At 35.4% G+C, this 27,065-nt stretch overlaps 1 protein-coding gene across 1 annotated transcript in view; it reads right to left on the bottom strand.

The window, feature by feature from the left end:
• The window catches only part of FBXL17 (F-box and leucine rich repeat protein 17), a gene marked incomplete at its 5' end in the record, with an annotated part of 499,405 nt that overhangs the window by 135,213 nt on the left and 337,127 nt on the right, over positions 1-27,065 (bottom strand). The window contains one exon of the mRNA XM_080803904.1: positions 25,724-25,800. Within this exon, the coding sequence (XP_080660030.1) occupies positions 25,724-25,800 (77 nt within the window). The remainder of the gene's footprint in view (positions 1-25,723; positions 25,801-27,065) is intronic.

Here is a 27,065-nt window from a genome sequence, read left to right as displayed (position 1 = left end):
AAATTTTTTTTTAATTAATGAAATTGTGTGTTTTCTTACTATTGCACTGCTTTAAGTCAGAAGAATTGGTGATAGGACAAAATCTTATTTTGTGTGTGTGTATGTGTGTGTGTGTGTACTCACATATGCACAGATTATTAGCCTTCCTTCCTCCCTTTCAGGTCACAGGTAATTAATTTATAAATAGTTTATTTTCAGGCTGAAGACAGCATTAAATTTCATATTTAAAATAAAACAAAAAACAACAAACAACAAAACTTTAGATACTTCTATAATGCTACATTTATTTAAAGAAAAACATTCTCTAAGCAGAAAAGGAGGCAAAATTAATCTGTGCTATTAGAAGTAACAATACTGATTCCCCTTACGGTAGCGTGATGACTGGAAAGGGTCGGGAGGGGTGAGGACTGTGGGGCAGTGGAAATATTTCGTGATCTTGACGCTTATTACAGAGTGTATTGAGTTTGTCAAGATTCACCGAACCTACAATATATGTGCACTTCTCTTCATATTACGCTTTAAAAGTTTTTAAAGTAGAAAATGAATTAAAATATTAGACATTTTTAAACTTTCTATATTTGTATATATTAGTAAATGGTTTCACATTCATTTTATTTACATATATATGTAAAATATAGAAGTGGCTCTTTTAATGCCAATGCTGTACAAGACAAATTATTTCCTACCTAACCTGATTTATTTAAAATACATATTCCTTTGAGGAATTAGGAATAATTCTGGATATGACTTAGCCTCCACTAGGAGTAAAGATGGATAAATGAACTCTTTTAGTATAGTATATTTAAACTATCTCCATCAGGTAAACCAAAAGAACCAAAGAACAAGTATGTATTCTTCATCAATTTTAACAGGCCTTGTTTTAGAGACTACAACATTCCCCTTACTTTTGAGGAAAAAAAAAAACCTCACAAGTTCTATAAGTTTGGATCAATGTAACTGAAACCGTGCATCAATGTAACCGAAAGCCTAATGAACTCAAATTTCTGAGGGCTTTTATAAATTATTCAAGACCTTTAAAATAGTTATTTTTGAAAAATGATATGAGATGTATAGTAAGAAATTCAAGTAGTCTGGTCTCACTTAAAGTTTAATTTAATAATATTATCAAATAAAAATAAATAATATTAAATAAATTAAATAAATAAATAGTATTAGGTCAATGAGCATTTAAATTAATTCTATGAAGCCTAATAAAAGACATAAAGCTATTATCCTAAAAGTAGGTGAAAGTTCTGGACATGGAACATTGAAAATGGAAAAATGCAGACATCAAAAGAGACATTCAGACAAAACCCTGAAATCGGCAGCTGGTGAAGTACATGGGGTAGCTGATTCTGGAAGAGACCTACTACGACAGATTTCTCTGTTTAGATACATTAAACACTTGGGCAGAAGAAGCTACTTAATTTTATGGTTAGATTACGACCGAAAGCCATTAACTGGAACCATTTCAAAATGCTCAGAATCATTACAGATTCCAAATGTTCTCATATATGCCATGTCTGTTGTCACCTTTGTTTATGTGATACCGCTCACTGTATTGCCCAGTTTTCCTGTCCAAATTCTTCGTTTCTTCTTCCACCAGCCTGACATCGTCATCCTTTTTGAAATCTTCTCTGATCACACCCCAGCTCCCAATATCTTTTTCCTTCTCTGAATCTTCTAACACTAAGAACTTAAGTGTTATATAAATGTGTTTTATAAATGAAACTCATTTTTTTTTTCTGATAGGAAAAGTAAAGAAAGGACAGATTCCATCTATTACTTTTTCTCATTGAATCTTTCTAACAGTCCAATTCATAGATAAAGAAATTGAGACTCATGGAGAGACTAAATAATTTGCCTGTCTTCATACAGATATTAAGAAGCAAGATTGGGTTCTGAACATGAGCCTGCTTGACTCCAAAATATTAAAGCCTCCAAATGCCTTCAAGAAGATGGTGACTTTGAAAGGACAGAGAGAACTGTACTTTATTATGGTATCTCTTCTAGAAAGTGGGTTGCATTACTAACTTCACTATTCCTTGCACCTTGCCTGAGAAAGACTGAGATGTAAAATATTAGAAGATAAGGAATCTGCATATGTTCATATACTCTGTGAATGGCAGAGCAGGGACTAGAACTGTCTTCTAACTTCTCTGCATCATGTTCCACTGAACACTCATAGCATAGAGTGTTTAAGGGTGAAAGATTTTATCTAAGCACACAGCATACTGCCGTGGAAAGGATACCAGATTCAGGGCAGAGAAATCTGAGTTTAAATCCTTTCTAGCATTACTTTGTATCCTTAGGCAACATGTGTAAATACACAGCATATCTCCTTATTAGTACAACAACAGTAATAAAAATATTAAAGATCTATAATAACACTAAGGGATTTGATAAATGTTAAATTACTAACAAAATACTAGCCTTGCCCTGTCCCAACTTACATGTAATAGTGAAATGCCGAACTCTAGTTTTCTACTGACACGTCATCATCTGCAGGGGTTTATCATAAAGCACAGTCCAGAAATCAGGAACATGTCCTCTACTCCACAAGGCCCCTCCACGTATCCCTATACAAGAATAGTGCTCCCTGCTATTCAATACTCAAGAGTACTCAGGAGATGGCCTCTCAAAAATAATTTCAAGAATTCATTATCATATCAAATAATACAGAGGGCAAAGGAGATGGATTCCTTTTTATTTCTGTCCGATTTGTTCCTGTCTATCTTCCAGGATGGCTGGTGAACAGTCACTTTATTTATAAATTACCCTACAGCTGAGAACAAAAGGATGAGATCATAAAAAGCCTCAGAAAGATGAAGAAGGAGGTAAACTTAAGCTCTATTAACTAGATGGATGAATTAACAACCTGATTCAACAAGGTAATAAAATAAATGAAATCCATGTTCAGTTGACTGGTTACATCTTAGCCATAAAAGAAAGAAAGGAAAAAAAAACAGAAGTCACACTGACATCCATTTTTCTCATATGTCACTAAATTTAGAAAGAATCCTAGAATGGAGATTTACACTAAAGATGGATAATCTAGAGCTGCGCTCCAATACAGTAGCCACTAGCGACACATGGCTATTGAGCACCTGAAACATGGATAGACAGAATTGAGATGTGCTGTAAATGTAAAATACACACCAGATTTCAAAGATGTACTATATAAAAGAGAATGTAAAATATCTCAGTAGTGATATTTTTACTTGATTACATGCTGAAATGATATTTTAGATATATTTTATTAAATAAAATACATTATTAAAATGAATTTCACCAGTTTCTTTTCACTTTTTTCAATGCACTTCTAGAAAATCTGAAATTGCATATGTAGCTCAACTTTGTGGCTTGCATTACATACCTGTTAGCCAGTGTTGGCCTAGAATAAGAATCAAAGATACTGACATTCAAGCAAATGATCAGACATGAGAAATACTCTCTTCAACTAAACAAGGGGAGCTGAACTTCATTAAGAATTACATCTGCCAACTGTTTCCCGAGTTACAGATGTTCATGTGATAGTATTCAGTAGGTATTTAGCATGTTACATTGCTACCTGAAACGTTTTTGCTCTTCAATATAGTGATCTACAGAGATAACATTTGAAGAACTTAATTCTAAATATATATTTTAAGCATAAGTTCTAAATATTTTTAGTGACATAGATGTCACTAGAATACCAGATTTCAGTATATTGTGTATATAAATGTATAAATATGTATATGTGTTTGTTTGTTTACTTTGGGGTCAGAAAGTCAAAAGCAAAAGAAAAATCTCTGAGAAACCTGAGATTTGTCATCTCTTTCCTAAACTACTCCAATATCTTCCTTCTTTATTGTTCTCTTCACGATCTCTTCTCATTGCAACCCATCCTCCACACCACTGCTAGAGTTCTGGTTTGGAAGATAAATTGGATTTTGTCACTTTCCTCCTCAAACACCTCCGATAACTCCCAACATTTATAGCATAAAGTCTAAATTCTTCAGAGTTACAGCTTGCCAACATCTCACTCCAAACTTCTTTCCATTCTCATCTCAGAACTCTCCATCACAGGCAAATGCCTTGCTCTTATCAATTGTGCCAAGCTTGCTCAGAGCTCTGCTTCCCCCATCTCCCTCCCTACCTGCTGGTGATATGTCCTTACCCCCAGATGACTTGGGATGGCCTTTTCTATACTCTTTGGGTATCTGGTATATTGATATCATCATATATCCCATTCATCACATTATAATGTACAGGGCTATCACTCCACCCAAGATCAGTTTGAGAGGGAGGAGAGGAAGATAAGTGCCTTGATATTATGCTTTTGTGTTTCTAGATCTAGTACAGTGACAGACATGAACTGGGTCTTCAATAAATATTCATTTTTTTCCCTTCATCTTAGGTATCAGCCATGTAAGTCTCTCATGGTTTTGAAACATTTAGAGCTATCTTACAACTGTAACCTATATCCCTAATCTTCTACCACAGTTTGGAATGTCTTTTTTTTTTTTCTCTTAAAAAATTTAAAAGAAGATTTTATTTATTTGAGAGAGAGCAAAAGAGAGAGAGAGATCACAGAAGGAGAGGAAGAAACAGACTTGCCGCTAAGTGGCAAGTTCGATGCAGGGTTCGATCCCAGGACTGAGATCATGACCTTAGCCAAAGGCAGATGGTTAACTGACTGAGCCACCCAATGGAATGTTTTTCTTTTTGAAATTTGTTTCCTTTTGTTTTTACTTTTATCAGAAAAATACATGCATAGGGTTTGGAAAAAAAAAAGTTAGGGGCACCTGGGTGGCACAGTGTTAAGTGTCCAATGCACTGGTCTCCGCACTGGATGTAGAGTCTGCTTGAGATTCCCTCTTCCCTCTCACTCTGGCCCTCCTCCACACTCTCCCTCTCTCTAAAATAAATTAATTTTTAAAAACCACCTAAAAAAAAGCTAAATACCACAACCAGCAGTCTCATGTTGTATGTGTCCTCATTTCCAAGTCCTACTTCCTGAAGTCAAAAAACTTCCAACTCCTTTAGGTGTTTCTTTTTATTCTTCCTTCATTCTTGTATTTTTTAGACCTTGTTCTCAAAGAGCACATAGGCACAAGAAGGCAGGTTTATCCGATTCTGCATGCTTCCTAAAATATCTTGTAGAGTACTTTACACATAATAGATACTCAACAAACACTTGTTAATTGATTAAAGGAATGGATAAGTGAATATTCATGCTCTTTGGTGCTTGAGCATAAACTACTCAACAGTCTTAAGAGTGGAGATGCATTCATATACCACAGTCAGGGCAAAGAAGTAAGTTAAAATGGGTACCAGTTAAGAACAAGCAGGAAGGAGGGGCGCCTGGGTGGCTCGGTGGGTTAAGGCCTCTGCCTTTGGCTCAGGTCATGATCCCAGGGTCCTGGGATCGAGCCCCGCATCGGGCTCTCTGCTCAGCGGGGAGCCTGCTTCCTCCTCTCTCTCTCTGTCTGCCTCTCTGCCTACTTGTGATCTCTGTCTTATAAATAAATAAATAAATAAATAATTAATTAAAAAAAAAAAAAAGAAGCAGGAAGGAGATAATGAAAGGGTAGACAAGGAGGGCAGAAACCAGGAATCTTCTAAACCAAGAAAGTCAGGGTAGCCTGGGAATAGAGGTTATGTGAACGAGTTTTAAAATCAGATACATTTAGATTTGCATTCTAGCTGAATAACCTTGAGCAAATCACAGAACTTTCCAGGCCTCTCTATTTACTTATCTGCAAATGGGAATAATACTCCCTTCAAGATTTGCTATAAATGAAAGCTGCTTTATTATTATCTTGCATGCATATGCAAACAATAACAATAAAAACAACATCATCCTTGCAACCTTGAAGATGGGCTGACTTCTGGTCTAACCAGAAGCTTCTTGTACATTTACTGCTGAGGCTTCCTCAGGCTAGGGTAGAAACAGAAGGAAGTGGTTATGATCAGTAATGGGAAATACACAGGAAGACATGAGGACAGATTCCTTCCTTCTAAAGCAGAATTCTACTTACATCTATATGTTAATCATCTTTTTTGTTGCTTGTTTGTTTCAGAGAGTCTATCATGAAAAATGTCTCTTTTTTAAATGGAACACTCAAAACACAATAACAGTGTTTTAGAAATGACAACGGATATCTGATTACTGCTAAAATTTAATACATATACTTGATGGAAGAGTATATTTCATAACATCCTATACTAATGTAATCCATACACTGACTAAAAACTCTATCTTCAACTTTCTATTAAGATAGATTTGCCAGAATCTCAAGACAATAAAATCTCACCAGAGAATATCATATACCAGAACCTTAAATTGCTCTCAGCATCTCCATGATGATTCAGTGCATTAATGATAAGTGATTGGTTAAAAGCATTTAAATCAACCTTATGATCTTGAAATTTTCCATGAACAAAAACAATATCCATTTAGAAAGATCTTGTAAAAATGATTTTGTTGTAAAGAAAAAAGAAACACAGCACAATAAATTATTTTAAAGCATTTAGCAAGTGAAGTAATGTCATCTCCTAGGTGGAATATAACACAAGCCCCTGAATCACAAACTGCTTGTAGATGGCAGGTAATCAAAAACACCAGGGCCACTTCCACCTACCACAGACACATGAAATTATGAAGTAGCTGATACACAAAATCATTGAGCTCACCTGCAAATATAAAACCTCAAAGGGACGAACAATAACAGACTATTGTCCTTATAGCCCTAAATAACCTAAGGGTGGAGGGCAGAAAAATTCTCTTCACAGATGGTAGTAGACTTTGCTAGTTTTGCAATATTTTTATATATGTAACAACTGTAACTACTTAGCAGTTGTGATTCACTTTAGAGAAAAGAAGATGCCAAAAAGAAAAATAAGGATGGTTTAAATGTAGATGTTTTTGTTTTAATGAAAGTACAGCAAGTCTAAACCAAGTCTCTGAAATGGAATCAATTTCCAATTAAATGACTTTAGCATTACAATTTTTTTAAGTCAATGCTCATTCTAATAACAAAAGTAGAATTTCCGTAATCTGAATTTGGATATTTAAATAAGTTAAAAATGTATTTCTTTCAACCTAATTCTTTGGCTAACAGAAAAGAAGAGAAACTCACTTCTTTGGGGCAGTTCTTTGTGTCCTACAATAAAAACTAAAACAAATGACAAACAAAAATATCTTGTGGCTAATACATTTGACATTCTATTGGTGTTTTCCTCCTGGGCTGGTAAGAGCTTTTGATGACTATAATAATCACAAAAAAAGAGAGAGAGAGACACACACACACACCCCCAGGGAGAGAGTGGAGGGAAAGGTATAGGCACGGATATGATCACTATATTGCAAGTGAATATTTTCAAATGACAAAAATTTCAACTCAAATTTCTCTTATTAAATTGTAGATTAAAAACAAAAAAACTTCTCTTTCAAACATTGGTGTGCCCCAGATATACCAAAAAAACTTTAGACTTCAAAATAGCTAGAAATGCTGGATGAAATAGAATAAGCATTCTTCAAAATACACAGTTGACTTTGTAAGAAAGCAAGTAAAAATTTACCATACAACTCGGCAATTCTTCTAAGTATCCACTCAAGAGAAATGAAAACGTACCCATATCGACACTTGCATGAGAGTGTTCATAATAGTAAAAATGTAGAAACAACCCAAATGTCCATTAACTGATAAACAGATAAAGGCGATATGGTATATGCATACAATGGGATACTACAGAGCAGTAAAAAGGGATGAAATATTGAGATATGCTTCAACATAAATGAATCTCAAAAATATAATGCTAAGTGAAAGAGGCACATGCAGAACTGCACACCTTGTATGATTCTGCCTTTATGAGATGTCCACACAATGGAAATCTATATAACCAGAAACTAGAATAGCAGTTGCCTGGGGCTGAATATGGGAATAGAGATTAACTGTTAACAGATAAGAGGATCTCACTGGGGTCGTGGAAATATTCTAAAACTGGATTTTGATGATAGTTGTATAACTCTGTTAATTTATTAAAATAATTGAGTTGTGTGTTTAAAATGCACTTACATATTTTATGATGTATAAATAAATTTCTTTTGTAAAAAGAACGTGAAAAAAATTAAAGGACCCCCAAATTAAGGAAGAATGTTACAATTACCTTGGGGAGACTTACTAATCTTGGTAGTCTTGAGTTTAATGACCATGTAGGGCTGAGAATGGAAAGCTATCTCATCTGAGAATCAGCCCTATACCATCCCTCACATAAATCTGGACTATGAATTACCCTTTTTTCCTGCTCTTGGAAATCCTTACCCAAGAAATAAACTCAAACTCATTTGTCCAAACTGGTGGTGTCCCAGAGCTCCTGGTGGAAGTAAACATAGATCTTTGAAGGCACATCCATTAGCCCAAGTCCAACAGTAGTTCCACAGATAAAGCTCAGAGGAGCTCACAGTTAAAACACAAAACAAAACAAAAATAAGAATAAGCCCCAGAGGACTTCAGATTTTAAATTCCAAGATTATAAATGTAACAAATGTATATTTAAACTATTTGAGAAATAAAAAGGAAATTGAAAACATGAACAAATAAAAAGACTATCTAAAAATGAATCAGAATTTCTAAAAATTAAAACTATGATCATCAAAATGCAACAGACAGCTTAAAGAGTAAATTAGATCGAACTGAAGAAAAAATTAATTCATTGGAAGACAGATCTGAAGATAACATCCTTTATAACACAGGGATATATAATATAAAAGAGATCAATAGAAAAGGAAGTCTAATATGTGACTAACTAAATTAAATTAACTAAGTATCCATAAGAAAAGCATAGAGATAATGGAAGAAAGGCAATGTTTGGGAACATAATAATTGAAAGTTGCCCCAAACTGATTAAAGAACTGAGTCTCAGACTTGAGATGGTCTGCAAATTCCAAGTATGACAAACAAAGAGAAATATATAAGTAAAGCTGTCATAGAAAAACTGGAGAACAACTAAAAGAAAAAAATAAAAAAGGTATTACAACAGAGGAAAAAGGAATCACTAAAAAAGGAATGATTATTGTCAGTTCTCTCAATACAATGGAAGCCAGAAGATAGTGGAACAGTATCTTCAAAATACTGAAAGAAAATAACTGTAATTTTAATATTGTATACATAGCTAAATACCATTCAAGTACTGGGTAAACAAATTGTGATCTTGTATTTTTAAAATACTTCTGTATAAAAGCCCCACACACTTTTCTTCACAAACACAACTTTCCCCATTCTTGAATAAACTGACAAATAACAACATTATCCTATATAATCCAAACTATTAGGTAAGAAATTATATATTATTATTTAAATTTATATAAGAAGTTAATAAAGACATATCTGAAATCAACATACTAAAGAAATAATATTCTGTTATAACATGATTTACTTAAATGATAAACATATTTTCTACCCCCCTTTCCAATTCTAAGGAAAGGTAGGCCTGAATGGTCTCACAAAGAAGCCTGAGGTTAGAAGATGGGGGAACCAGGTGATTTGATGGGAGAACAAGGCCCCCAGCCAGGGAAAGAGGACTGGATCTGGAGCTGGGGGAAAATGAACCTCGGTCTCCTCCACTTTAAAAAGCAGGGGCTTCAAAGAAATCCATATTTCTGATGGCTCCTATAGCTCTCAAGCCTGATAATCTTTTAGCCCAATCCTATAGGGTAAAACTTCTGTCTTCCATAATCTCAGAACCTGTAAAAAAAAGCTAGCTGGAAATACTTCTAGATGGAATTTGTAGCACATTATATAACACATTCTTGCAATAGTTTCCCACTAATAATTGTATTAGCTAGAAGTTTACAAATTTGACTCCTCATCCCCCAATCCCAGGAGATTTAAAAATAGAAACACCTGCTTTAAAAGATGTTTACAAAACTGACAGCTTTTTTTCCAAGAACACTGTGTTGGTTAGGGGATACTAGGTGCCAGTTTACAGGTCTGTCCAACAATAGCAAAGTAAATTGCTACAGTAGCAAATTTTCAATGACTTTTTTTTTTCCTGTTTAGTTGTGTCATTTGGGGACTAGACTGATACATTAGGGATGCTTGTACTAGTCCTAGTGATTTTGCTGCCTCGTGTTAGCTAGGTCTCCTCCCTCATGCAAAAACAAAATGGAAACTCTAAAAGTGCTTGTACTTGCCAGTAAGTCTGGACTGTGTGTAAGGTTTCAAGAGCCCCCAGTAAGGCCAGGTAGTCCAGAGTAGTAGTCCAGAGGCAGGAAAAGAAGGGTACAGAGACAGCAGTGCCATACTGCTGAATGGCTTACTCCTTTTATCTCAGTTTTAGGAGTAAAATGTCTGTTCCTTAAAGAAAAAAAAAAAAAAAAAAAGCTGGGCAGAAAAAGCAAGAAATATGGTAGTTAGATATCTGCCCTCTAATAAATACAAAATAATGTTAAAATTAATGCCAAATCTCAAGCTGATTAACAGTGGGTAAAGAGCTAACAAACGTCTCCTTTTCTGAATGAGAAGTTGACCTTTGGTTAACTTTCTAGATCTGTTCCCCTAAAATGGTACATTAACCATGTTACTTTTAAGTAACACTGCTTTAAAGTAACATTGCTTTAAAGTAACAATGACAGCTAATTGGTAGATAGCAAAGAGCAGTATAAATACCTGATGGGGATACCACTGCTTTGGATCCCTTCAGTGCAGTCATTCTTGTAACTAGCCATGTAAATTTCAGGGATGCTAGATGTTATGCCTATTGGTCATTCCACGAGATAGTAGTTCTTGGGAGTTTGATGTTTCTAAGCCAGGGCAGTGCCCATAACGACACTATGTGGATCTCATCTCCTTGCACTTGAGCTTCATCTGGTGGTAAAAGAAAATGCTTCCCTGACTGCTGGGTGAGCTGTGACATGGAGTGCTGCAAGGTCTACAGAAGAGGACTGCCTAACACTGTCCTCTGGCAAGCTGAGGTTCCCATCCTCATCATTCTGAATAGACTGTGCCAATGGTGGTCTATGATGGCTTAATGTTAAATGTTTAGTTGTACATAGTAAATCCTATGGTAGGCAAAGCATCTACATGTTTAATTTTTAGTGTTTCTCATGGTTTTAGGTCTATAATCCAGGACAAACAGCATATTGCTAAAGTCATGAACTAATTAACTTTAGTAACATTTTAATTTGTTCCTCCATTCAAGAATTTTTTAGAAGACTCATTAGTAGCCGCTCTGTGATAAACAGACTGTAAAGTGAGAAGACAAATACAAAATACAATGAAGTGGCCAGTGTGGTTATCAGTGGAGTTGGCTCTATTTGAGATCTATTTCAAGGGTAGAGCTGACCTGGCTTATTAATGGATGTGATGAGAGGTATGAAGAAAAGTGAGGCATCAGGGACATCTAAGTTTCGGCTGGGATAACAAGGTGAACAGTGATGCCATTTACTGAGTCAGAGAAGACCAGCAGTGGTTATAAAGGAGCGGCAGAAATGGGGGTGATGAATAATAGCCCTTCTACTCTGCATTTAGATTAACCCACTGAAAAGTAAGTACTTCCATTTGGCAGTGTGGGGAAATGATGCTTTGAGAAAAGTGATAATACGGATCCAGTTTTATAATTGGCATTATAGACTTAATTCCTTTTATAGGAAGTGGGGATGAATAAAGAAGAAAAGGTAGGAAAGGCAAAACACAGCTTTAAGTGTGCAGCACATCATGTGTTAAATTGAAACAACCCCAAAGTTCAACTTCCTTCACTGTTCAAGGAGAAAATCCTTCACTATGTACTTCAGGATAAAGGATTTGCAACTATATGGTGCTTGAGAAATATGCTATTGCTGTAATTTAACTCACTGTATGTGGGCTTCAAGATGCACAGTGGCATTCCAAACCAACTTTTAAAGAAAATTGCATGGAATTTTCAAGACATCAGGAGCGTTCTTTAAAGTTATGCAGAGAAAACGGATTTTTGATAGTTATGAATTACATTTAGTGCTGCCAGATTGCAGGGAACACTCTTTTTGCCTCAGTATGGTTAGAATTACTGTTGACAAAGTTTTAATTTAAATTTTTAAGGATTTAAATGGAAGAATATAGGTCACTGAATTTTCATTCATTGTGTAAGTATTACTAGTGGCAGAAAGCAAGCTTTGTTAGTGAGGGTCCAATTTTGGCCCGGGAGGCCATCTTTTCTGTAGTAGTTGGGAATTGAGTATGTGTTAGTGAGAATAATTTGGCTCTCAGTCAGTCAATCAGTGGACTGAACACGCACAGTTAGAAACCTGCCTGGCACAGAACAGAAGCTCGGTTCAGAAATATTAAATGCATTTGTGAGACAGACTCAAGTCCACACAAATCATATATTACAATCACAAGCTGGAAGGGATTCGATCTTTCCTAGCAGGTTGTAGATTTAGATAGATTTGTAATAGTCAGAAAATACCCTACACAGCCCCAAAGTCTAATTCTACAATTTTCAACTGGTTTCCTGAAGTTGAAAAACAGAGGTAAATATTTGTAGAGCCCACTGCATGTAAAAAATGTTTTCGGGAGCCTTGCCATATCCAGGAAACCATAAGAAATTATAGTAGGTGTCTAATTTAAATGTTGTATCTTAAAATAACAAATGTAAAAGTATATGCTGCATAGGCTATTAAAAATAAAGACCACTTCCTTGAATAGAAATTTAAAAATTATATTTTTTCATAAATGTGAAAGAGTAGAGTAAGTTTCACAGCAACAATCTAGCAAAAGGATAAAGTATGTGCTGCGTGAGAAAAGCAGCATATTGTAGAAAGGCACAGCCTCTCGTGCCTTTGTGTGTGTAGTTGAGAGGGTCTTTCCTCGGGTCTATGCTGTTTGGTGTCTTATTGTCCTCAAGGGCCACCAGCTCTAGAACCCATGTTTTCCTCCACAGAATGATAAATATGATGGATAACACTGACATGTATGGCACATACTCAGGAGCATTCCCTAAATTACTCCAGCCCCCAAATATTGCTGGAATAAAAGAACATGACAGAAATTTGGGGGGAACATGCATATGGAGAAGAGGTGACTGGCTTTCATAATAACACATTTCACAAGCATGTCAATAATGAATAATACTATCCTGGTAAATACCGCATGCCATGTGACAAGAAAGAAGCCACAAATTATGTGCAAATTTCAACATGCTTGCTAAACTCACCCCTCCTGCTGCTCAAGAAAATTCTACCAGAATCCAAGTGACTTTAAGAGAAGAAATTACTGAATTTGTCCTAATTTATAATTTTTTAGAAAGTAAATCATTTCCGGGGCGCCTGGGTGGCTCAGTGGGTTAAGCTGCTGCCTTCGGCTCAGGTCATGATCTCAGGGTCCTGGGATCGAGCCCCGCATCGGGCTCTCTGCTTAGTGGGGAGCCTGCTTCCCTCTCTCTCTGTCTGCCTCTCTGCCTGCTTGTGCTCTCTGTCTGTCAAATTAGTAAAATCTTAAAAAAAAAAAAAAAAAAAAAAAAAGAAAGTAAATCATTTCCAAGCCTTGAATGCAAGGTGTGTTGTAGTGGCGAAGTTGAAAATGAATGCTTTAAAGGATTTCATGCAATTTCTTATGTAAACGAGAGCAGAAGGTATGATTCTCAGAAAAAGCCAAGATACATTTGCCTCAACATAAAATAGGACTGATTGAATTTCAAAGTCTTCGTTTATTTTGTAGAGCTGAAATGTTAAGTTCCTTATTGCTGTTCAAAATTGGCTTGAATCGTATGCTATTATATATGTGTAATTATAATATATATATTATTCTCATTCATTTAAAAGAAGTTTTTGGTTACTATAGGATATACATGATTTAAAATTTCAAATATATTCTCCTCAAGCACATTCAGAAAGTGTCATTCTGGATGATTTCAGCTTGGTCATGAGCAGCTTCATGCACAACTGTCTTGTCCTCAGTACACCAGAGAAGCATCTCTGGACTTCAGAACTCCAAAACGGACTTCCCAAAGCTGACTTCAGAGAGATTCTCAAACAGACAGAGGGCAGGGAAGGGGCTGGAGCCTACTAGGGTATTACTGTGATTTTAAATCTAGAAGAACAGAAGAATCCTTTATGAGAGGAAGTAAAACACCTTCAAAGCAAAACTGCTTTCTTGGAGAAGCTCCTAGACATACATATATGTGAGGAAAGAGATAGTAGGAAGGAAAAAAATTTCATCTGAGAAAGAAAGACATGATTAAAAATCATCATTCAATCATCAAACGATACTTAGCTAGTTTTCTATGTAATTTTTTTCTGCTTCTAAGAATTATTTACCATATAAAAATATCATGGCAAACAAATTTTACATTGTATCAGTATGAACGTATTTTTTTTTAAAGATTTTATTTATTTATTTGACAGAGATCGCAAGTAGGCAGAGAGGCAGGCAGAGAGAGAGGAGGAAGCAGGCTCCCTGCTGAGCAGACAGCCTGATGTGGGGCTCGATCCCAGAACTCTGGGATCATGACCTGAGCCGAAGGCAGAGGCTTTAACCCACTGAGCCACCCAGGTGCCCCAGTATGAAAGTATTTTGATGGATATATATATATATATATATATATATATATATATATATATACATACATACACACACACACACACATATATCAACTACAAAAGTACCATAACTCCCTGAAGATAGACAGAATTTTCTTTTGTTTACTTCTTATTTCTAATTCGTAAAATCTCTTTTTCTCTGCCCACACTCAGTCATTCTTAATGAAAGACAAGTCGCTTTCAGGTGTTCGGCACACACTGCACACAGACACACATAGGCTGGATCAGCCATGTCAACTCAATACAATTGTTTGAAAAGTTGAAAAGTTCAAACTATTTATTTAATGTCATGCAGATAAACCCAAGAAAAGGAACACATTTGACAGATAAATTTTAGGTGACTGAATCTTAAAATCCCAAGGAAACGTATTAGGATAAGGGTTAAAATGAATAGTTTAATATATAAATTGAAAGTACATTTGATTTACCAAATTAGGAAATTAACAAAACTACCTTTTTTGCCTCTGGAGAAAGTTCCATTTAGTATCTGTCTAAGGTGAAATCAATCATCAAAAGAATCTCTTTGCTTCTCTTTCTCCCAAAGATATAAGATGGAAGCACTACTAATCCCTTATTTCACAGATAATAAAGGCAACATGCGGGATTTGATGAGCATGGGAAGGTTGGCACCTTCTACCTCAAGAAGAACAGTGACCATTTTGTATCAAGGAAATCCATCTGTTTTCTACTCTTGAGCAGGTCATTGACTGACAGATGTAGTTCTTATCTATACATCGAAGAAGCTGAATCACAGCAGTTCAACTGCTGGTCATTCTGGTAAGAGATGAAATCAATTTAGTGAGAGTACAACAAGCACTATAAATGCAAAATGCATTTTTCACTGTAGGAGAAGCAAGTCTGAAAGCCCCTGAATGAGATTATATAAGACCATACAGTTTGAACAGTTTTCTACTTATTTCCAAATGGATCCAAGAAGTCTAATTTTAGCCCTTACTTAAAACAAATGCAGAAAATCAGAGACAAATAAAATCAGAAGGAAATCTCCAAAAAGTTGATGGAGTACCTAAAATGTAAAACTAGTTCTCCTTCCTAAGTCCCACCCCTAACTTCTCCAAAAGCAGAACATGCCAGTAAAATTAAGACAGTGTCGGATATAAGGGACTAGAAGTTTCTAGTATGTAGGAAATCCCTAAATGAGGATGCTTTAAAACTCAAGGACTGATACTGCTGAATTGTAATGGAAGGATTGGATTTGTGCTGAAATATAGAGTAAGTTTTAAGCTGGATGAATAAAAGAAAATACAGTGATATAAGATTCAGAGTGCAACAGACTTTAAAGAAGGAAGTTCTCTAAATTAAAGAAAAAGGGGGGGGGAAAGCCTAATTCACTCAAAGAACCAGAGTTCTTTAGAAAAGCAGCTGATGCCATGTCTCTAATATGAAATGCACAAAGTGAGCCTGTTGTATCTTGACATAATCATTCTATACCAAAAGCACACAGGAACAAACTTACAGAAGCTTCCACTACCAAAGGCAGGACAAACTGAGTATCAGTAAGAAAACAACTGCAATGGATTGCTGAGCTTATAATGATAATGCAACAACAATAACTCTTCACAGGTTACGTTTAGAAGAAGATGGAAACCTAACTAATATTTTGAAAGCTGGTCAATAAAGAGAAAAAATAATGTATTATTCTTTTCTTTCCTATATTAATTGAACTCAGGTAAACCACAAAGTCAATAATAGAAAGCTGCTCTTAATAAACGGAAGTCCTGGGATGCCTGGGTGGCTCAGTCGGTTAAGCAGCTGCCTTCAGCTCAGGTCTTGACCCCAGCGTCCTGGGATCAAGTTCCTCATCGGGCTCCTTGCTTGGCAGGGAGCCTGCTTCACCCTCTGCCTCTGCCTGTGCTCGTGCTCTCTCTCTCTCTCTCTCTGACTAATAAATAAAATCTTTAAATAAAATATATACGAAAGTCCTACTAATAAGTGTTAAGAGAAAGACCTTCTATAAAGCTCAATTACTGTCAGTGTTAGTGGATATAATGATGTGAGCCTACCTAGTGACAGACATACAGTAAAATGAATTATTTTAATGTTCAATTTATATTTTATTATGAGCATTACTATCACTTTCTAAGGGGAAACTTAATAAATGTTGTTTTTTTTTTTCAAAATAAATTAGGTGACAAGTATCTTAAGTACGCTAAATGACCAGCAAATCATGAAAAAGATTTAGTCAAACATCCGCTGAGGAGGACAAAACCATTTCAAAGAGAAGGTAAAACCCTAAGAAAACACTTGTAAGTGGAGGATATATGGTTTGACGCTTTAGAAGAGATGCAGCTCTTGGGTTTTCCTCCCTTTCTACTCCTACTTTTCATGATGTCTGAGAAATGAGCTGCTCTAAAATTAAGAGCATAGAGGAGGTAGAGAGCAAAGCCACACCAAAGAGATTCCGTGCTGACTTTTCAGAGAATATTACTGGAAGCGGCTCTCCTTAAGGGAAGAAAAGTAACGGGCACCTGAGACAGATGATGACACTGAGGAACTTCTGAGCTCAGGTTCACGCTAGATGAACTTAAAGAACAGTTGCTTATGTTTTTGAGAATGGTACAACTGCATGTCTCTAGAAACAGCTGTACTTTTAAAAACTGCTATGAAATTATGTCATTTAATGTTGGCTGAAATTGCTTTTAAAGGACTATTTCAATGAAGAAATTATTTCTATATGAAAAGCAGAGACATTTGAGGAGTTATCTGCACATAATTCAGTAAATGATTTACAGTAGGAGATTTTAGTTCTAGCTTTGCTTAATTAATTAAAACTGTCTGGGCTCAACTTTATTCTCTATTTTAAAAAATCAATAATATTTCTGCTTCCTTCATAAATTTTGGGGGGAAATTTAGAAAGGAGATATACGAAAAATTTTTTATTTCTGAAGAATTATAGACAGTTTTGAAATTATTAAGAAAATATTTGTTGAATACATGAATACACATTGAACATCAATGAGAGTCTCTACCTTCCGGCTAGGGAATGTTTAATCACAGCATGCAACTGGTATTTGGTGTCGGCATAACAAAGTTATAGTGAATAAGCACATTAAATCTATTAAGTTCTATAACAATATAATTAGATCTTAAGGGGTAGCTGCTTTGTGTCATTGTTTTTTATACACAGATGGACAAACATGGTAGCACAGGATTCAGTTATATTTTTTAAGCTCTGAGAACTGGGAAAATCTAACAAGGCTGTCTAGCAATAAATACTTATAAGCACATCACTGACCTATGAGTGATTATGCAAGAGACTGACGTACCATTGAACCCATATCACATCACTACTCACAAATTATGTGAACCTGAGCCTTTCCAGGCCTCAGTTTCTATATCTGCAGGCCTAAATTTATTTTTTATTTTTTTATTTATTTTTTTTAAAAGATTTTATTTATTTGACAGAGATCGCAAGTAGGCAGAGAAGCAGGCAGAGAGAGAGGAGGAAGCAGGCTCCTTGCTGAGCAGAGAGTCCGATGTGGGGCTCAATCCCAGGACCCTGGAATCATGACAGGAGCTAAAGGCAGAGGCTTTAACCCACTGAGCCACCCAGGCGCCCCTGCAGGCCTAAATTTAATAGTACTATCTAATGTGGGGTGTTAAGGGGATTAAATAAATAATACCCGCAGAAAAAACCTAAAAAATATTAACTATTTTATTATTACGATTATTGTCATGAAAGTTTACCATTTGATTTCCTTCAATTGAACTGGATACTTGATTACTTAGAACTCAAAGTAGTGTTTCCTTTTATATATGTTAAGTGAAGTTGTTACCATGGGAATGGTGAATAAGACAGGAAAAGTTGAGATGAAAGTTGGAACTTACCCTGAATTTTCAACTAGAATATTTTCATAAGGTTTCTTCAAAATTTGCCCGTGTGTGCACGTAATCACTTTGGATGATTTCTGTTCTTTCTTTAGATTAACTAACGCATACAAACTCATCCATTCAGACACCTGTTCTTGCTCTGAGCCTTTCCTAGGGCTGTACTACCTCAAATGCCCTTCCTTCTCATCTCTGTCCTCTCATGCCTCTTCCACCACAAATAGTTCCCCAATGATTTAAATCTCTGATGATTTGCCCTCCTTGAACCCCTATGTCTTAGAGGGCCTATTTTTATATTTGACGTCATCATATTGTTTAATATGTTAGGAAACTTTTCACTGCTTCTATCTTCTTTCTCAACATCAGAGTGTATACTTTCTATCCATCTCCATATTCTCCACACCACCCAGGCAGCACTTACACAGTAATTATCTGCTGAATGAAATAAAACACAAAAGCAGTCCAGAATAAATCACAGGATTAGAAAGGAATTTAAACATCATTTGGTCAATTTCTTACTCAATGCTTCCATCTTTCCATATTCTCCTAAAGAGATTATCTCAGCATATATAATTCTTTTTAAAGATTTTTAAAAAGTAATCTCTACACCCAATGTGGGGCTCAAACTCATGATCCTGAGATCAAAAGTAGCATCCTCCACCGACTGAGCTGGCCAGGTGCCCCTCAGCTTGAATAATCCTTGTAATAGAGACGTTACTACTGCTCAAGACTTCTATTTTGAAGAAGTTCTTTTTTTTTTTTTTAAAGATTTTATTTATTTATTTGACAGACAGATCACAAGTAGACAGAGAGGCAGGCAGAAAGAAAGGGGGAAGTGGGCTTCCTGCTGAGCAGAGAGCCCGATGTGGGACTCGATCCCAGGGACTATGACCTGAGCCAAAGGCAGAGGCTTAACCCACTGAGCCACCCAGACGCCCCTTGAAGAAGTTTTAACATCAGGAAACTGTTACTCGTGTAGGATCTAGGATTATTGCAATTATCTTGGTGTTCATTGCAGTCCCCTTTAGATCTGTTAATCACTGATAATAATCAATAATAATTCTATTTATAATACAGCATGGTGCAAGGAAAACAAATGCTTAGTCTGCATACTCAAGGACACAAAGCAATGAGGGTTAAAAATGAAAACTCTGAAAAATGACTATGTGATTTGGGACAAATTTCTTTTACAAGATTAATGTTAAAAACAGCTAATTAAAATTAAATACTACATTTTAGAAATGCTAAAAGTGAGAAAAGTTGGAAAGTTAATATTTCACTTAATAATGCAGTTAAATATAGAAATTTAGTATTTATTTATAAAAAATTAATAAATTAATTTAGGGCAACAACATAGATGCATTTGGAGTTATAAGAAAATTTAGGGGCAATCAAATAGAAATTGGTCTGTTTGTCTTTTAAATGTAGGTTAAAGGTTTCTTAATTTAAAAAAAAAAAAACAACTCCATTATAGATGAAGCAAGAGTTCATCTTTGAATTGGTTATGGGAGCATTTTCTTGAAGAAACGTCTTTTAAGTCCTTCTCAAAAGATTTGAGATTCTGTGGTCTATTATGGCAAGCCAAAGTGATAAGCATTATTATTGTTCAGCCTTTTATTTCAAGGTTATGTAGCTGTGGTCTTAGGATGACCTAGGAACTGAGGAAGAAAGTCAACAATTTCTTTGCTGCTAAGCAAAGAAAAGCATTTAGAAAAAGTTGCAATTAAATACCAAATACCAAATTTGGGGGGAGAAATTATGACCATTACTGAGAAGGAAAAAAAGGATATAGTATTTGCTAAGTACAACAGTAGGCATATCAACCTAGTAGTGAGGAACTTCAGGAATAAAAATAGAGAATTAGAAGTGAAAAGAAATAACTTTTAAGATGGACATATAAACAAGGTAAATTTGCAACAATGGAAGATTTAGCAATTTAGTACTATTTTGTTAGAAACAATAAAAGCTATCTATATTTAAATGATAGAATGGAAAAAAACCATGAATAATCAACAGTAAACAATAAGACATTCTTTTTGACTTGCAAATGTATTTTCTAAAGTTCTTCTCTGTCACTTTACAACTATTAGAGTTATTCCTGCTGACAAAAGGAGCTGAATTTTACCCAGCAATCTTGCAACAGTTTGAAATACAATTTGAAAATGAAAAAAAATGTAAAAGGAAAAACCAGGAATTTAATTTTAAATGGAACATCATTGTATGTAATGCATACCTAGTAATATGAAAAATAACGTAATATATATATAAAGAGCAAAATTATTTTTGGTATGAGCCTTTTTCTTGAATAATTCATCAGTGTTGGTTTGATAAGAAAAGACGAAGCACTCTTGATAGGAGCATAATCCAGAATGCTTGTTAGGATTTCTTTTTGTTTCTTCAGCGTGCTTATTTATTTTAATGATGCATCCAGGATCCTAATTTGGGTTAACTAACAGATGAAGAGATCTGGTTGCCCAAGAAGAGATAGGGAATGTACAACCTATAAATCTTTCAATAACGTTAGAAGGTCAACAAGGCTGAGGTGAGGTGTGGGTTACAACAAAGAAAAGATTAATGTCAGCAGGCCACTCCCTGCCATTCTTCTTGTCTTGAGGAAGGAAATGAATTACCCTTTTTTTTTCCTTAAAATGAGCAGGTTATCCCTGTTCTCTCAATCCCATCTGATTGAAAGCTCCGGGAATACAGAAACTATTTATATCTTGCATCGAACACAGATCCCAGCACACAGTAGGTGCTGAATCTATCTGCTGACAGAATGAATACGTATCATGTCTGTTGCGTGGCAGACCAATTGAAATGACGTCTCAAATAGATAATCATGGGAATAGTGACATCCTTGACTTGGAAGACCTTTTGCTCAGAACAATCCAAAAGTTTTGCAGTAAGCCTTGAGGTTAGGTTTAAAAGTCCCAAATCAGACAGCAGACCAATGGCAAGCAGAGAAGGAGGCAACCAAAGACTGCCCTGGAGCAGTAGCCCCAGGGACCGTGGGAGTGACAGAGAGCCGACGGAGTGGCACAGAGTGAGTCTGTGGGTTGTCAGTGACCTTGTAGGCCACAAACATCAGTCAGTAGTTAAGTGTTTACAGTCCTCTTTAATTAAAGTTTATTTGACAACTTGAGAGGTAAATCAAAAGATACCCTCTAAAGTATATTTCTAGGGGTCTCAGGAGTGGCTGAAGTCAAAGGAAATATGATAACAACCCAAAAGGAAACCTAGGTCCTTTTTACAACTGCTCCCTGACACAGGGTCACACTGGTAAAACTCACTCTGGAGATATAAGGGGAGGCAAGCGCTTTATTCATCCATCCCATTCATTACACCTCCTGTTCTGTGCCATGCAGCCCCAGACAGACTGGCTCTGACCTCCACAGGCTTGAAGGATACATGTCACTTTCTATTCCTTGTCTTCCTTTCAATCCCAAGGATACAATTTTCCAAAAGAGGACTTTCAACAGAAAAGTATTTGAAGGCAGGTAGAAAGGTAGGTTGAAAACTAGCTGACAATTCTCGGAACAAAAGAAAGCATAATGGGAGCCAAGAGAAAATTATCCAAACAAAAATAAAGAAGAGATACCTCCCCTAAGATGGGGAGGCAAATGAAAGATTTTAGCTTTCTGCCGCATCTTTCCCTTTGCTCCCTACTAATAAGAATCTGGCTTAGATAGCTTAGGTATAGAAGTCAACGAGACAAGTACAGACTAATACAGACCAAACTTCTAGATCATGATTCGCATAGACAGGAAAGCCACACTTGGAGAGGTTTGAGGGAAGAGGGGGAGGTGGGAGAGGAGGGGGAGGAGAGCCGATTCTTCTTCAGAGAAAGAGACAATTCTATTATATTAAGAACTGCCAATTAATGAGTACCCACTATGCCATGAGGCATGACGCAGATGTTTTAAATTCATATTCACTACCTTTTATGGTACATTTTATTATGTGCTTAACAGATGACAAAACTAGGAGCTTAAGTAACTTGTTCAAGGTCATAAAGAAAAGAAGAGGCAAAACTAGATTCTAACCTAACTCTCTGACTCCTAAATTTGAGTTTTTCCCCACAATACTGCCTATATAACATATATTTGTTCAGTGATAGAAAAGTGATGATATTAGATTTCTCTTCAGGGAGCAATTTCCCAAGACTGTATTTTCCGTTTAGCTGGCTTGAATTATTGATTTGTTTATAATTGCCATCCTTTACCATAAAGATCTATGTTCAGTTTGGGGAATAAGAAGTCTATTAGAATGATAGTTTTCTTCATGACAACTAGATCATGTGTCAATTAAAATGAACATAACTTCATAACAGCCTGGCCAGGTGTTGCTACGTACTATAATAACACATTCAACATCTGTGAGAATCTTGACAAAAATTACAAATGATACGCCAGGCGAGCTGCTGTTTCTGAATCAATGCATTTTGCAAAAACTTCAAAAATCTCCGTATACTATAATGAAAGCATGTACAATCACAGCACCACAGAGGGAGGAGGTGAGGACAAGACTAACTAGTTTGAATATGACTAAAGCAATAGGAAGCAGAATTCTGGAGTAGTCTCTCAAAGGATGAAACTCCCCCAGTATCAGGTGTACAACAAATCTTACAACTTTTCAGTAGCCTCAATAATCTAAAAGTTCTACAGAATATATCTCTACTTATCCAGTTAAAGAAGAAAACAGGCATCTGTTTTTCTGTCTTAAAATTTATAATTAACACAGGGCAAAGGATCACAGCCAGCCTTCCCCAGCAGAGCAGTTACCTCCAATAACATGCCGTTTCTCTGGTTACAAATGAATAATCCTTTTTGCTGTCTTTTTTGACAAAAATTATTCATGTGTTATTGGCATGTTACCAGGGGAAAAGAGCTGAGCTGAGCTGAACTTTCAGTGATTTTTAAAAATTTTATAATCAAATAGCAATTATACTACAATCTCATAAACTATCGACCTTTACCCCTCCTCCTCAATTGTGCCCCAACATTTTGAAGAACAGAATCAATAGATGAACACTGGCTTTCCATGAACCCTCTGAACCAAAGGAAAGATGGAAGAGAGATGAGGTGAGGCAGAGAGCTCAGAGCTGACACGACTAAGGTACCAGAAAAATTGTGATAGATTTCTCATCACCACGGCAAGGAAGTCCCCTATATGGCCATTTCTGGCCCTTTCAAATGGACTGGATCAGTTGTTCTCAACTTTGGTTCATGAAACATCATTTAGGCAGGTTTTACAAAACCTGTGCCCAGGTGCCACCTCATAGAAATTCTGATTTAATTAGTCTTGAATACAACTCAGGCATCAGTATGCTTTAGAAACTCCCCAGGTGACACTAATGTGCAAAGATCCACCAACCTAAGTGAATGAACGTAAACCATATTGGCAAGGTTTTAACAACTTTTTTGTCTCACCAGGAGAAAAAAATCCCAAAATTTCTAAACACCAAAACATGATAATATCAAGAAACAGCAGCAATAAACAATAACAATACACAATGGCAACCACAACAACAACAAAAACCTCTTCCAAAACCTAGGAAAGGAAAGAGGGTAGGAGAATTTTGTAAAAAATCTTTTCCCCCTCCTGTAGGAAAGCAACATTTACCAACACTAATCATTAGACTTGGTGCTGGGTACATAAATATGACATCAGACATGTATTCCCCGTTTGACAAATGAGGAAACTGAGCCTCAGAGATGTGAAGGAACTTCCCTAAGGCCAAAGAACAGAAAAGGACAAAAAGACTGAACTTGGTCCCAATTGCATCTCAAGTCCAAAGCTCTTGTTCTTCTTCACATCTCCTGGAACATTTCTTTGCACTTGCTAACTTAATAGGTGCTGGGACAGAGTGTAATTTTAGCAACATTTTCCACTGCAGGACCTTGAAGAGTTCATTCTGAGGAACCTAATCTGTAGCTCTCTGGGCCATTAGCAATCTGACGTTGGCACTGCATAGGTAAAGGGGAGAAATACATAAAATAAGATTGGAGGGGCAGGTAGTAGACTAATGGTAAAGGAGCTTGAATGCCAAGGAAAGAGTTGGAATGAGTAAATGCATTAGCTAATTAACAAATCTACCTGTATGCCCTAGATTGACAGAACTCTCTAAGTGCTAGACAACAGGGAGATAGAATAGGTTTTAGAATTACTGTATCTAAGTGGCAATCTAATATGTGAAACCAGAAAACAAAGTACAAGGAAAAAAAATATCAAAACACTCCTTTTGCATGGAATAAGTAGGAAAGACCCGAACAACCCAGAAACATGATGAATAAATCCACATAAGACTCATTTTCCCTTCTAAAAAATAAACTAGGAAAAAGAAATTAGCAGTATTTAAAACCAAATATTTTGTTATTTTTTATCATAGCTATAATAGAATTTTTCTAATGGTTTAATTTAGTAGCTGATAAAATACAGTTCTCCCACCCAGGACAGATGGTCAGCATGACATCCTAGGATTGGAGTCATTTATTAGCATATGTCAGTTACCAATAAAAAAAACTTGATGAATTATTAGTTTCCCTCAAGGTAAAAAGCACAGTCTCAAATTTAAACAAACAAATTAAAAAATCAGAAAAGAAAAAAGAAAACCAGTTCAGTCTCCCATAAAGCCAAATATCTGCTTAAAACTCTAGATTAAATACACAAATTACTAAGAAAAAATACATAAAGCTGAATACAAAAGGAAAGGCTAGGTTATTTTCCTTTTATTACTCCAACAGGATGATTTTACACTTCTCATTTTTTTTTTTTTATAAAACAACTTGCTTTTCTCTACCTAAAGAGATATTGAAAATTAAGATAATTTAAAATCTTGCATACAAATGTATACCCTTCACTTCCTACATATCTAAATGTGGAAGTTTCCAAAGCTTTAAAAAATGTGAAGCATTAAACAGTGTGCCATTTGGAATGTCAGCAGGGAATGTATTTGACATGACATTAAATTAAGCAAATTAACTCTAGTAATAACTTCTTTAGTTATATTTATTATACCAAATATTTAGTTCTCCCAGTATTTATTTTCATTGTATAGCTTTTTTAACCACACATTTTAACCCTAGGTGAGTGTGTGTGTGTGCACACACATGTGTGTGTGAACTGATACACATGTTCATTTTACTCTGGGTCCTAGTCTTATGATTTCTTAATTTCTTTTGGTATGACCAGAGTTAGTGCAAATAAAGATTAAGTAGACTCTATGAGATAGTAGCTCGTGATTTCTTTCAAAAAGTTTTCACAGATTTTGTAACTCTTCGTTCTAAAAAAAGATTAGGACAATGACTCTTTACATACCATAATCTGTGATTTTACAGGACACCAAATACAGCTCTTTCAGGTTTTGTCCTTCCTTTGCAATGACCTCCACACACCTAAAACACACACAAAAAAGTGGTGAGTTACACTAATATATTTCAAGTTAAATTAGCAAGAGTTTGGCCATGACTGTAACAGGAAGAGGTCAGCTTTTGATGAATGCCACAGCTCTCTTCTTTCAACAAATTTCTTTCAAGGTGTTTCAGGAAAAAGTGTTATATTCCTTGCTTTAAACTCAAGTGCTCTAATACCCAAATGACTTTAATTAAGTACATTTATGACTAGTATATATTTTAAAACCAAAGTGATGAAAAATGTTATTTCTATAAGAGTAATGTCACTTTTAGCAATAGATCAGTAAACATAGGTTATACAATGAACATGTCATTTACATAATAATATAAAAGCAATTATAATGAAACCAGAATATAGATGATGGTCATTATAGGTGGACAGTAATATTATTCATGTTTCAGTTATTAATGATGGAGTCTAATAACAATAAAATACACATTTTTGTGTATTTTATTCAATATAAACCAGAAATATTTAAAAATCTAACACTGGTTATAGATAAAAGAAAAAGTCTGCACATGTAAGAACTTTAAGATCTTTTACTTTGAAATTTTTAATTCTTAATATTTTAAGTGAATTGTTGCATAGATATGTAATATAGATATAGATATGTAAGATTTACAGTCTTTTCTGGTTTCATTTAAGTTAAAAGGTTTTTGAATGGTGCACTCAGATTTAATAGCCATAGCAGAACATGCAGTACAGAACTGAATGAACTTTAAAAATAATGATTAACAACGCCATCCATTTTGTGGCTCAGTCTCCTATAATATCAGAAAAACCTGTACAGTCATACTGACACATAGGAATATGCATCCTTCAACGTAGTCGCTGTTTTAATCTTTATAAATAACAGTTAAGTAAAAGGGTAAAAGCAAAAAGAGTCATTAACCTTTCCTAGGAAGTAAGGATCAAATAATTTGATACCTGTGTGTATAATCCATCAAAAAATTACTGAGTATCCATCTCTGTCTTGCAGATATTTTATTTGCTGTCTGGCTTATTTGTAGGAATCTTCATAAAATGTCAGAAAATTTTATACAATTTTCCTTCACATAATTCATTACTGAAGGTTAAATTATTTATAAGGAGGACATATTTTTTCCTTTAGAATATTTTTATAGAATATTGTTTTAATGGAATGATAAACATTTCAAAGTTCTTTGGAATAACTGAATAAACATTCTTTTTTGGCTTTTTTAAAATAAAAAAAGATTTATGACAAAAATGGAGAGGTTCTTCCATG

The sequence above is a fragment of the Martes martes genome, assembly GCF_963455335.1.
Source record: "Martes martes genome assembly, chromosome: 5".
Taxonomy (NCBI): Eukaryota; Metazoa; Chordata; class Mammalia; order Carnivora; family Mustelidae; genus Martes; species Martes martes.
Note: the sequence above shows the minus strand (reverse complement) of the source record. Positions and strands in the feature narration are given on the sequence as shown.